The 13,037-nt window shown below is 39.0% G+C and overlaps 3 protein-coding genes across 3 annotated transcripts; 2 read left to right on the top strand and 1 right to left on the bottom strand.

Moving 5' to 3' along the window:
• The first annotated feature begins 2,557 nt into the window (after positions 1 to 2,557).
• On the top strand, positions 2,558 to 4,589 carry gal3st1b (galactose-3-O-sulfotransferase 1b). The gene is made up of 3 exons (XM_070850998.1): positions 2,558 to 2,632; positions 3,206 to 3,348; positions 3,431 to 4,589. Exons 2-3 carry the CDS (start codon positions 3,224 to 3,226, stop codon positions 4,587 to 4,589), a joined length of 1,284 nt encoding a protein of 427 aa, XP_070707099.1. The 5' UTR covers positions 2,558 to 2,632; positions 3,206 to 3,223.
• A 1,850-nt stretch (positions 4,590 to 6,439) lies between these two features.
• On the bottom strand, positions 6,440 to 7,144 carry uqcr10 (ubiquinol-cytochrome c reductase, complex III subunit X). Its single transcript, XM_070850971.1, has 2 exons — positions 6,985 to 7,144; positions 6,440 to 6,795 (listed from the first exon to the last, which is right to left on the bottom strand). Exons 1-2 carry the CDS (start codon positions 7,123 to 7,125, stop codon positions 6,745 to 6,747), a joined length of 192 nt encoding a protein of 63 aa, XP_070707072.1. The 5' UTR covers positions 7,126 to 7,144; the 3' UTR covers positions 6,440 to 6,744.
• A 115-nt stretch (positions 7,145 to 7,259) lies between these two features.
• On the top strand, positions 7,260 to 12,389 carry zmat5 (zinc finger, matrin-type 5). The gene is made up of 6 exons (XM_070850970.1): positions 7,260 to 7,371; positions 8,489 to 8,662; positions 8,813 to 8,875; positions 8,981 to 9,061; positions 9,256 to 9,364; positions 9,472 to 12,389. Exons 2-6 carry the CDS (start codon positions 8,536 to 8,538, stop codon positions 9,617 to 9,619), a joined length of 528 nt encoding a protein of 175 aa, XP_070707071.1. The 5' UTR covers positions 7,260 to 7,371; positions 8,489 to 8,535; the 3' UTR covers positions 9,620 to 12,389.
• The last annotated feature ends 648 nt before the right edge of the window (positions 12,390 to 13,037 follow it).

The raw sequence follows: 13,037 nt of genomic DNA, 5'->3' as shown, positions 1-13,037 counted from the left end.
GCATCGCAGATGGATAACTCCTGTAGCCACAATAAATGCCTTTATTGAATAAACAAACCAGGGGTGAACAAGTCTCCTTCTACTGCAGCTACAGCCACGACACACATAAAAAACATCAATAATAACCTCATAAACTTGCAATATTATTTAGGAAAATAACAACATTTTGCTCACCAAAAATTCAGATTATTTGTAAACAAAACGTTGACCCTGCCTGGCAACAAATGATGGTTGAAATGTGATTGGTTAAATGCTTTAATATGAAAATACATGTCTGGAAGCAGCACAACCATCAGAAAAGCTATGAAAGGAAGCGGACGAATTATTATTTAATAAGTATTCATGGACAAAATGTAATTAACATCAGTTTGTGATTCAGATATTTTTTTTAGGCCAGCAGAGAAGGCCTTGCAGGCCCTGATGGCCCACCACTGTTGGTTTTAAGTCTGTCATCTATTAAAAAATAAACAGTAAATGCGGCATCACAAATGAGATGATCCAGATCTCTGATGACAGCTATGGAGAACAGAAAAAAAATGTAAGATTTAAAAAAAAAAAAGCAAAGACATGGTCTGTAATTGTAAACTGTCCAGGTTTATGTACTGTGGATTTGTGCAAGTCAGTTTGCACTGGCTAACCCTCAGTTTTCCTCTGACAAAACAAACTCCTTTTACTGTCTACTGAGCTGTATGAGGCTGAAGAGTGCGACCCATTTGAGGGAATCATTCACACAGGGTGCTTTAATACTCGACATGATCCAGCTGGTCCTGACCTCATATATCTCTCAAGTCAAGAACATCTTCGGTTCATCAAACCGAGTACACCAGCAACAATAACAACAGATGTTCAAAGCAGAAAAACAGGAATGCCCCGTGTTCCATAATGTTCCAAAAACATTTTATTTTAGGAAAACTGCACCTGAGTACTCCAAGAACATCTGCAGTGTTGCATAAGCTGTTTGGGATGAGAAGCTGCCTGTGAGGTGAATTTTTGTTATCATAGAGAAGCTTTCAAAAAAGAATGGTTTTGTCAGTGTCTCTATAGCTTCACTTCATGTTGCCCCTAGCTTCATCATTTGTAAGCTGTGCTTGTAACTGTAGCCCGCTGAAAGGTTATCACTGATTAAATGAAAGTCATTGAAATGTATTCAGTTAATAGGTTTTTTTTTAAGACTAAAGATAAATACTATAAAAGTTCTCTTATACGGGGTATTTTTGGAGATGAGACCAAAGTGAATCAAATGAAGCTGGCGTGCATTGTGGTTTCACTGGCACAGCATTTCGTCACACTTGTTCTCTACACAACACTAGTGTAGTCATATGATATAAGAGATATGATATAATTTGATATGGAGTCATAAAAACATAAAGTCTGTCAAGTTCATTTCAGCTCCAATCTCAGTGTCATACTTGTGTCATTAACACAACAAGAGCAATCCACCAGCTGCTTTAAAGTTAAACAAACTCCAGCCTCCGCCATTGTAGGCAGTCTGTACTTTGGCACCCAAAACTGGAGGGATGCAACCCTCATCTTATCTTGTAGTGGCATAGATCAGGACTCACTGACGTATTCTGATGTCAGTGACGTTAACCGCTATGCCACACGGAAGCTAGTGAGCCAAATGGATGAGAACTACTGAATCAGAGATGATCCCCAGCCAAAGTCAACAGCAGCTTTGGCAGCACCTGCATCCAGCTATCTGGAGACTAAAGTGTCTTTATAAGTACACAATGCACAATATGTGTATTACTGTGGCACTATCAATGCACATTATACATTTAATACAATCCTATTTTGTTATCTTGTTTCCTCTACTTCAGTTCAAACCCAGCATGTTGGTAATTTGTGTACAAATATGAGAGTTACATGTTTTGACCACACCTTTGAAATACTACAAATACCACATGTCTTCATACAGGGGGGATTAGGGGGAGCTGTTTTAATGCTAAAACATGCTGCCTGCATGTAAACAACCACCCTGCCACCTTGCTAAAAGAACAAAAACGATAAAGATAACTGGACCAGCAAGTTGTCATGAACAATAGAAAAGATGCTCATCAGTGAATTCCCCATATCTGCGTTCTCTGATCTGCTGTCGGGTTTAAGATAGTCAGTCAAAGTTTAAGGCTTAAGGTTTGGGAAATATTGCAGTCATAGCAAATAAACACAGCCACAGTTTTAGAGTGATAATTGAGCTTTTTGGGGAAATACTGTGGCGGTTGCATGGGGGTCGCTGGCAGGAGGTGAACCTACAGCTACACCTATAGATGCGATTTTCATACCTAAGAGAAAAGATTTTAATACAGTGGAATCCATTTTACATATCTTTAGTACCAATTCTTAATACATAGTATAAGTTATCTAATTACAGTATGCCTAAGTACACTTTTACACTTTTTCATTTGTTTTTAGAGCTGTTTCAACAGCTATGTAGAGGTGTGCTGCCCAACAATAGCATATTTTACAGACCAATCAGTCCGTGTGGGAGGAGACTTTACATTTGACTTCTTTCAGTCCTCACAGCCAATGAGATACGACTTCAGAGTGTGAACAGCGTGCTGAACAATACAGGGTTTACTCTTTCACCTTGCATGACTTCTCACCCCAACACATCTAATGCTGTCATCCGCAGGTAAATAAGGCTCTTTTCTGGTATTTCTTCCACGATATATTCTTATTTGATTATTCCAATGGACTACAAGAGCTGGTTTGCAAAGGGACACATCGTTCGAGTTCATCTGCTGGAATTTATCTGGAATGCTCCTTTTATCAAGAGGCAGCATCTGCCCGGTGTCAACAACAGAAACCTATTTAGATATTTTTTTCTAAAATGAGCACTGTGCTGTTACAAGATGCCTGCACCTATAGTGGGTTTTTGAAATTAGTTGCTCTCCTTCCATTGCTGCTGTAAATTCTAAGCACCATAAACATGTTTATAGTGTAAACATGGGGGAATCTGTTTGGAATTTGACAGAAAGAATGACACAGCAGTTTTCTTGCTCTTGTCTCCATCAGCGCTTTTCTTATCCTACAGTTTATAGTTCTTTTTACCTTGGCGATCTTGCGGCGTCATTATTTGGCAAGTGTGAGCTTCCTGTAGCTGCTCATTGGGTGTGAAAGAAAACCGCACAGCGAGGTTCGCACTAAAACTTCAGAGCCTCATTGATCTTTTCCCTGTAATGTTTTCCTTTAATTTGATTCTCAGGTTCATGTTTGGACTTTAATGATGTCTGGCATCAAAGGAGGCAAGTGCACATTCATGATTCAAGGGCTGATTCTCTGGGTTTTACTGACCAACATCATGCTGGTGCTGTACTGCTTGACGAACCCAACCCAAGTGAAGATTAGGTAAAAATGTGAAAGAAAAGCAATATTTGATTGAGCTAAGTCAGTTGATCTGTTTTTACTAATCCATATATTTTATTTGTAGAGGCTCCCAAGGAGACACGTGTCCTCTCAGCATGGAAAAATTACTGAAGAAAAATAAGACCACGTCTTCTCAAAGTACGAAATCCCAGTCGGAACAGTGCTCCCCCACGGTGAACATCATGTTCATGAAGACCCATAAAACTGCAAGTAGCACCATACTCAACATCCTCTTTAGGTTTGGAGAAAAGCACAAGCTTAAATTCGCCTTCCCTGACGGCCGCAATGACTTCTTCTACCCAGCGCCTTTCCTGTGCTCCCAGGTGAAGGGCTACAGGCCTGGAGACTGTTTCAACATTGTTTGCAACCACATGCGCTTTGACCGTCAAGAAGTAGCCAAGCTCCTGCCTCCAGATGCCGTCTACATCACCATCCTACGAGACCCGGTGGATCTCTTTGAGTCGTCCTTCCACTATTATCACAGAGCAGTTCCGCTCACGTGGAGAATCAGTGGAGAGAGTAAACTGGCAGAGTTTCTAAACAATCCTCAGACCTTCTACAGCCCAGAGGCTTTCAACTCTTTCTATCTGAAAAATCTGCTCTTTTTTGACTTTGGTTTTGATAACAACTTAGAGGCTGACGATCCTCGTGTAATGAGGGGTATTAATAACTTATCGAAGCGTTTTCATCTGGTTCTCATATCAGAATACTTTGAGGAGTCTCTTATCCTGCTTAAGGACACACTCTGTTGGACCATGGAGGACATCCTGTACTTCAAACTCAATGCTCGCAAGAGCTCATCTGTATCCCGACTGACCCCTGAGATGAGAGCCAAAGCTTTACGGTGGAATGGGGCCGACTGGAGTCTCTATCAGCACTTTAATGCTACCTTCTGGGCCAGAGTAGAGGCGTACGGGAGAGAAAGAATGAAACAGGAGGTGAACGAGCTGCGAAGAAGGAATGCTGAGATGGCAGCCATTTGTATCGAGGATGGAGGGGCCGTCGAAGCCCAAAAGATTCAGGACAGACGTTTCTTGCCCTGGCAGCCAGTTGGAGAGTCCTCCATCCTGGGGTACAACATGAAGAAAAATATTGATCCCAAACTCAGGAGAATCTGTGAAAAAATGCTCACACCGGAAATCCAATATTTGTCAGACCTGGGTGTTAGCCTGTGGCTTACAAGACTGTGGGGTTGGTTTAAAGATGCTGTTTTTGCAGTTTGAAGACAACGTTTACCTCTAAAATATTAGCAGTTTATCCTGCAGCACATGGATGATGCCTACTTGTGACAACTTTTTTCCTCTTATTTTTGTACATTTTTTAAGTTTTCCTGCGGATGATGCACCCACACTGTTGATTCAAATCTGTCAACTCCTGTTTGGCTGCAAAGAATGCCTTACACCCACCAAACACAGATTGGTCACAGACATCTCAGACAGCTCGTTACAGCTGTGTTTACACTCATTTAGAAATAGGTTCAGGGTTAAAAGGTTAACAGTGACACACTAAAATTCGGCAGATACTCAGATGCGCTCCCCACTGCTATGATTTACATATTCATGTTTTAGCAGCATTATGCAAGGTTACAGCTCTGGTGCTAATTTTTTGTTGCCCACAGGAATCAACCCAGAGCAATCAGTAAGAGCTGCACTGCTGCTGAAAGTATTCTGCTCATTCAGTGGGGCAGGCAGTGTCAGCGTGCCCCCTAGAGACCCAAGGCTCAAGTGCAGTTGTATACAATGCCCTTGAATGGCCTTGCTTGACCCTATCATAATAGTTTACATAAGATGCCTTCATCCATCCATCCATTATCTATACCGCTTATCCGTCAGGGCTGGAGCCAATCCCAGCTGACTTCGGGCGAGAGGCGGGGTACACCCTGGTCGCCAGCCAATCACAGGGCCACATACAGAGACAGACAAACACTCACAGGCAATTTAGAGTTACCAATTAACCCAGCTTGCATGTCTTTTGGATTGTGGGAGGAGGCCAGAGTGCCCGGAGAGAACCCACGCTAGCATGGGAAGAACATGCAAACTCCACACAGAAAGATTCCAGGTTCAAACCGGGATTCGAACCTGAAACCTTCTTGCTGTGAGGCCATGCTGCACAGATGCCTACATCATTGACAGTTATAGTTGTTTGACATGGCAGGAAGAGGAAATACATTTTCTGTATGTACATTTGAACTCACAGTGTAGACGTAGGCAAATGATCGATCACTTTCATGATCATTTTTGGTTAAATTGACAGCTTGTAATTGTGTGACACTCAAAATGAGTAGGGTGGATTATTTAATGTAGTAGCTGTAATTTAAGTAAGTATATGGAGTTGCATAAGCAGCATGCAGGCTTCAGCATAAGTATCCGTGATACATCCAAATACCTTAGAGCTACACTTATAACCTACAGGACTATGTAGAAAAGAGCTTTACCATTTTCTTTTAAAGGAAAAGCTGAGTTTAACTATTTGATTCTGTCATGACAATCCGTAGCACATTAGGGATGTCTTTAGAATCCATCTAGAATGAAGTTGCTCTTGGGTTAAAAACTATTCATTATAGAAGGCATGGGAATAATCATTTACTTCAAGGATTTACATTTACTTTAATTTTCTCAACAGACGGGCGACAAATCAAGAATGAATTTGCGGCCCAAAAGCCCGATTGCAGCAATATGAAAATGAACCCCAGTTGAATATTTAACACAAACGGGTGTTTTCCATTGTAAAACAGCCTTCTTTCTGTCCACTATGACATTTTCATTACTTCTGAGCTCATTCCCTTTGAGTATTAGTATCTGTACACTGTATATATTGAAAAGCCTGGAAACATGAAGTTAGAAAATGCAAAGGACAAATTTTACTTATAATAAGCACATCATGCAAAAACCCTTTCATGTCTTTGTACTAAGTTAATCATTTAATATGTATATTATTGTTGCTATTGACACACTATGCCACTGGTGTGCTAGTAAATAAAGAATTGACAGTTGAACCTAACCTGTAAATATGCTTTGCACTGAGACACACATGCCATGTTAGACATGATGAATCAAAACACAGAGATCTGTAAGACATTACCACATGTTTAATTTAACCATTTACAAGCTGTGAGGACAACGAAGGCATTACAAATAACAATAGGGAGATGAGGTGGGTGGGAAAGGTGACAGGAACCATTGCTCCATCTTCATGACGATCTTGACAGTCTAGTCAGCTCCCACGGGTCCTCTGGTAGGCGCTGCCAGCCTGGGCACAACTATGATCACATTGTCCATGTTGACAGGTGTTTGTTTCGGATATGCAGTCCAGGAAGAATGGATAATGGAAGTGTGACGACAGTTGCACTTCAGCCTTAGATAACCCCGGCACCGCGTCCTATTCCTCGTCTTTGCTCTCGTAGTTGTGTTTGATGTGTTTCCATAGTTTCTGAAGCAAATCACATAATTGGTAACGTTAAAGGTTTCATATAAACAGATTGGCTGTAAGAAAAATCTAAAAGGACGTTACTGATCCACTTAGCAGGCAAGCTAGCTTAGCTAGCGTTAGCCGTCGCTTCGCCCTCTACGTACAAGGTCAGTATACAACAACTATTAAAACACCAAACGACACACTCACCCCGCGATTCAGTTGTTCGAAAATCGCGTCACCACCTTGGTCGAAAAGTCGTTCAAATAACACTGCTCCAACCATGATGGTTATAGCGAAACTGGACGTTCTCCTGAAGAGCAGGTTGTAGACGGACTTAACCAGCGCCATGTTGAGGGGGTAAGTGCGCAGGACCGGATGTGGAGGAAACGTACTTCCTCTTCAGGTATAGGTCGCATGCTTATTGATCCTGCAAAGCTTCCGTATTCTAGCAACTGGCCGCAGGCACGGTAGACGTATGTTTTGTTTGTCTTTTTTTTACCAGTTACTTTAGTTACCACTTAGCCACATAGCTACATACTGCACGTGGTCTTCAAAGCAAGCATCACAGAGGAGGATAGCGCTGTTTCCGCAATGGTTTGTGCTCTCTGGCGTCTAAATTCAGTGTAAACAGGGATTGAAAGCAAACGTTGATTGATGTGAAATGAGCTAGCGTTACTTATCACAATCTACCAACTCCACTGGCAGATATTTAACGCAAGAGATCTTAACGTTTACCACACCTGGTTATCTAGGGACGACTCCGCTAAGTGGATGACTTTCTCCTCAGAGAAAAGCAGGGAGTCCTATCAAGGCATATTCAAGATAAAAGTTGTTTTAAACGACGCACCTCCATTACTCAACCAATAGATGGCAGCAAAAGAATGCTCCTGATGCAACTTGGCCTTGACGATATTATTGATGTTCTTCCTGTTTTTGATGTTAGACATTAGGTCTGTTCCAGTTTGTGCCTCCAAGTAGTCATTTTTAGCCCCAGACCAAATCTGTAATCACATGATTGACTTTTACATGAAGGCAAATATCTTTTAATGCAAATTTAAACACACAAATGAGACCAGGATTATATTATGTAAATGTAAATATTGTTGCATTAATGCATGACTTACAAATGTCAAAACAGATCAATACTAGCACCACAATTAGGCAGGCATGCATTAAGGCTAGATGTTTTTCATTTTTGGCTTTTTAGTGCTGAAGAGAGCAGTCGATTAGTTAATTAGCAAACTGACAGAGAATGAATCATAAACAACCCTCCCCCCCCCCCCCCCCCCCCCCCCCCCCCCCAGCTTTTTAAATCTGTTTCAAATGACTGTAATTGGAATATCTATATTTTTAGACTGTTGGCCAGACAAATCAAACAACAATTTCAAGATGTTTTCTTGGGCTATGGGAAATTGTGAATTCTGCAATGTTGACGTATCAACGTTTTATAGACTTAACAGTCAAACCATGAATTAGAAAAATAACCAGCAAATGAATATACATTCTGTTTGGCTAAACTGTTTTTGTTTGGCAAGACTTTGTCTGGTTTTGTGTATGATTCAGCTTGTGCGTAAGGATGCATCCCGCTCAGTTGACGTTGCACCACACACACACAAACCATTTCAGTTAGCACAGCTATTCACTCACCCAGTGTAGGACACAGTACTGCAGGTATGTAAAATTGTATCCTGTTTTATTCACTGTCCTCCAGCGATTTAAAAGGTGAAATCTTGCTGGTTTGAGCACATAACCTGCACCATGGGGAGGAGATACTACTGCGACTACTGTGACCGGTCCTTTCAGGACAACATGCATAACAGAAAGAAACATCTGAATGGTGTTCAGCATCACAGAGCTAAGAAGGCCTGGTTTGACCATTTTAGAGGTGAGACTAAATTTGTACTATTAAACTTATTTATGAGGTTGTTACTGCAGAATTAGGCCTGCTTACATTTCATTGTGTAATCTAGGCTGTCTGCCACAATGAAATACTATATTAACACCTGTGCACACACTATTGTTTTTCTTTTTACAGACTCTTCAGCCATTCTGTATGACGAGCAAACAAAGAAACCATGCCGGAAGTTTCTTCAAAAAGGCAAAACAGTTAAACCTAACATGTATCAAATAACCAGGAAATTGTATTACATAATATAAATAATAAATCAGCATGTTTTTTCCTGATTTTTCTTTTCTTTTTTAGGAATTTGTGATTTTGGCCCTAACTGCAGGTTTTCTCACATGTCTGAAGACGACCTGTTAAACTTAAAAAGACAGGTGGAAGGTAAGCTGTAAACAAACAGTGGTGACGTTTACCGTGGAAACTTTAAAAAAATGAACACATCACAGACCAGCAAAGCAATATGCCGCATATCTTGAACAGAGCATTAGCAAATATAGATATGTTTCACACATGATCAAGTACAATTAAGTTCATATTGTACCCAGATGAATGTGAATTGCTGTATGTTCTCTCAGATGAAAGACAGCTCAGAGAGGACTCTGAGGACAGAGTTATGCCTGAGCGAAGTATAGAAGAATGGCTCTCTAGAAGGGAAAAGAAGCGATCTGCCCTCAGCACCAAAGGGTATGCAAGTTCATTTTTGTTTTAACACTTAGTCATACATGGTTTGCATGGCCAATGGTTATTCCTGTTGATTTGGAATTCAACTGTTCAATTATTTATCCCTGCAGAGATCTGAAAAATAAGGAAGACAGTGAAGAGAGCCAAGCAGAAAGTGAAATACCTCAACAGCTCCTTTCCATTCCCGACCTTCCACCTTCTCTTCTACCACCTCCTCCAGGCGGGTGGAAAGTCAAAGTGAACACAGAATGGGGTTGAAAGATATTCACTTTGCGGTTCAAATCACTGCTAAGCAGATATGCAACATTAATAGAAGGAAGAATGGTACAGAATGCACAAGTTATAAAGAGCTGGTGTCAAATTGGTATTTGAAGGAACTAAATGTGCCAGGTTTAAATGCAGTTTTCAGTTTTTCAGATACTAAATAGCTTTTTGTTTCCATTTCTCATAGAAAAAGAATAACATACATATTTTGTATGCCCAGCTTTACAAGTCACATTTGCTTTATCTTTTAGAAATATTCATTACATTTTACTTGAGATGTCAAGTTTCTTGTGTAAGTGAATCAGGAGGTGATTTAACATGAAAAAAGTTTGCTTTTGATTTTACAGGAAACACACAGTAAGGTCAAGCTTGCATTTCCACACAGACAATGCAGTTGTCTATTGCTCTACAAATTTGAAGCAGAGCAACATTACAGTAAGACTCTACCAAGGAGTTAGATTTAATGTCACACAGTCCCAAAAGGAATGGAGAGTTGAGAGCAGGAAATCGTTTTTTGTTTTATTTTAATGCTATGCTATGTCACCAGGGGAATCATTAATCCATCACTGATCTGACTTAATTTTAGTTCAAGCCCAACCACTGGAAAACACCATTTACCTCCTAAATTCTAAAGCCAGCAAACTAATGATCTGGATTAAATTTCATAATGAAAATTTTCATGGTTAGAAAGTTTATTACATCTCTGTCAACAAGCCTCATGCAGATCCCTTGGTTTTGTGACTAATGCATTTATAATTGTCATGGATCTTTTTAAAATCCTCAATTATGTTACTCTTAACTGGGGTTAACCAGAGATATATGCACTTTGAACTGTTTTCACATCTGCTGTATGACTAATGCAGTGCTTACGCAGGATCCTCATTGAATTGTTTTTATCATTTTGTCTAATTCAGTTTCCTGATCTGGTCCCCCTATTTGTTTGGAAACAATGAATGATTAAAAAAAAAAAAAAAGTCAGTCTTGCAAATATTAAATGAAGAAAGACCTCAAGGATGCACGCTATGCATTTGATAAGAAACACTGTATATGAACATAACTTTTATTTGTTTACTAGAAAACTCTATGAGGTACCTTTTTAAATAAGCTTTAGGCTTTCAAAACTGTAACTCATTTTCAGTCCGATTTAAGCTCTGTGGCTTTATTTATTGCTGGACCCTCCCCCTCTGTGGTAGTAATTTGTATCTATTAAAGAAGCCTTTCACTGCCAGAAAGATGGTGCAGATCATTTTTGAAATTGGTGCAACATCACCAGAGAAATCAGAGAAAAAGTGGCTGTGGTATGAAAGCCTTCAACAACCAGGATGCACTGCATCCCTATCCATACCAGCTGGCAGGTCCTGGATTCCTCTGCACTGTATTCCGGCTTGTATAAGTAGTCTCAAATGTGTGATTCCAGCATTAAACCATTAAAACTATTTCATTACGGCAGGCTTACAAAAAATGCGGAAGTGCAATCTCAATCTCCAACATTGTTCATTTGCATAGATTACCCACATTGTAAGGATACAAAGGATACAAATCAGCAAAGAATCCCTTACAGTATTGGTATTAATACTTGAGGAAAATTTGTCCACATGTTCATTAAGGCAACTTTGGATCTCCTCATGCACTCTGATGCTTGTTCAGATCTCTCTTGTGAATAATTTGGCCCCTTAAGTCTTAATAAATCTGACAACGTTAATCTAATAGCTGTATGTCGTACATTAAAGAAAATGAATACGCCTCCTTATCCCAGATCTAATCCTCTTGCATCCAAACTACTTCATGTCTTTTGGTTGCTGTGCTCACTACCTACTCATGTTAGCCCTTACAACTACAGTGATTGAGTATGCTATGATATTAATTTCTTAATTCCAGAGCCCGTGTGCTTGCGTACATGCTGCATCTCCTGATCTAAAACTGTTGAATGAGGAACAAATTCAGAATTATGAAGAATTGATGTTCTTATGTAGGTGAATTGTGTCAATTTGTAAAGAATAAAAATACCACATTTGTGAACAGAAATACAAACAGCTGGCTTATTTGAATGCCTGTTTTTATTGAACTACATGCATCTAGACACCACTTACATCAGTGTATAATTGATGCAGTAACCTCTACATGTGCAGAAACAGTTACAGAAACAAAACAGTGCTGGATATTTTCAATCTAGATATTAAATTTACCAGTAATGTCACAAATGGTACAACCAATTTAAAAAGAAAAGTTAGAGAAACCTTTATCAAGACCAGAGAGAGAAAGACAATACACAAATATTTACTGGGACTTGGATTACTGATGAGTCATTTCAATTTAAAAACACATTTAGTATCAGATTCATTTTTGTCAAATGGGATTTATTTGTAAAGTGGATTTCCCATCTTCCTAGAAAGCCTTTCTAACATTACTTGAAGTCCAAGGCATGAGAGCACAGTTTTTACTCCGAATGACAAAAAGGCACAGAAGAACAGAAGACAGCTACAGTCCAAAACAAATTTGTAACAATTAAGACAAAGTATACAGAAATCTGCTCATTAAAACACTATAACATACAGAATAATTGCTTATATGTCTCGGGACAAGATCTGACACAATTACTGTATTTAACATTCACACAAAACCCATACCTTACATGGTGTGTTCACATGAAGAGGTAATGTGATGTCATATAAGTAGTTCATACATAAACAGCTACTATATACCAGATAAAATATTAGTTTTATTGCCGGAATGATTCTCACTGTCTCACACTTTTCCTCTTGTGATATAGCTTTGATAGACTTTAAGATAATAAAAAAAAAAGCAAGAAAAAATAGTTTGTAAAAGTTGTCAAATTTGACACATTTGTTAAAGAAAAGCCTCTGAAAAACTAATCTTAACAAATCAGAAAAGTTAATGCATGGCCTTAATACACATAAGAACTTGTATCTGAATGTCCAGTCAACCTGGAAATTATACATCAGAAACCTGATATTTTTTAGTAGATTTTTTTTGTTTGTTTTATACAAAACATTATGCTTACATTCATAATAAAATCACATAGATTTAATGTGTCACTTTTCCAAGTAAGAAAATATAACCATGTTATACTTTAAACAATATGTTGTTTTGGTGGTCCATGTAAAAGCCAGAAAACAACATTTTTCATGATATGTTAAATTATTGTTCACAGCATACTGCAGTGTTTAGTCTTTTGATATCGTCTGCACAACCACAAAAATTTGACATTTACAGGAAAATGTCAAATACTGAGATTTTTTTTTTTTTTGCAACGATCACTTTACAAATTGCATAATTATTTGAATACACACATCAGAATTCAAAATTTGATCTCACTCACATAGAACACGTTTATTTCTAGTTTAATGCACATGCAAGTGTGTTGTATTGAATTGAATGTTTTGCTACAGAT

The sequence above is a fragment of the Pempheris klunzingeri genome, chromosome 19 (genome assembly GCF_042242105.1).
Source record: "Pempheris klunzingeri isolate RE-2024b chromosome 19, fPemKlu1.hap1, whole genome shotgun sequence".
In the NCBI taxonomy this organism is placed as follows: Eukaryota; Metazoa; Chordata; class Actinopteri; order Acropomatiformes; family Pempheridae; genus Pempheris; species Pempheris klunzingeri.
This window is presented reverse-complemented; position numbering and strand designations above follow the sequence as displayed.

Coding starts and splice junctions, on each gene's coding strand:
- gal3st1b (XM_070850998.1), top strand. CDS start 3,224: ATGATGTCTGGCATCAAAGGAGGCAAGTGCACATTCATGATTCAAGGG. Junction 3,349..3,430: donor CCAACCCAAGTGAAGATTAG/GTAAAAATGTGA, acceptor TTTTATTTGTAG/AGGCTCCCAAGGAGACACGT.
- uqcr10 (XM_070850971.1), bottom strand. CDS start 7,125: ATGGCGCTGGTTAAGTCCGTCTACAACCTGCTCTTCAGGAGAACGTCC. Junction 6,796..6,984: donor TCGAACAACTGAATCGCGGG/GTGAGTGTGTCG, acceptor GATTTGCTTCAG/AAACTATGGAAACACATCAA.
- zmat5 (XM_070850970.1), top strand. CDS start 8,536: ATGGGGAGGAGATACTACTGCGACTACTGTGACCGGTCCTTTCAGGAC. Junction 8,876..8,980: donor CCGGAAGTTTCTTCAAAAAG/GCAAAACAGTTA, acceptor TTTCTTTTTTAG/GAATTTGTGATTTTGGCCCT. Junction 9,062..9,255: donor CTTAAAAAGACAGGTGGAAG/GTAAGCTGTAAA, acceptor ATGTTCTCTCAG/ATGAAAGACAGCTCAGAGAG.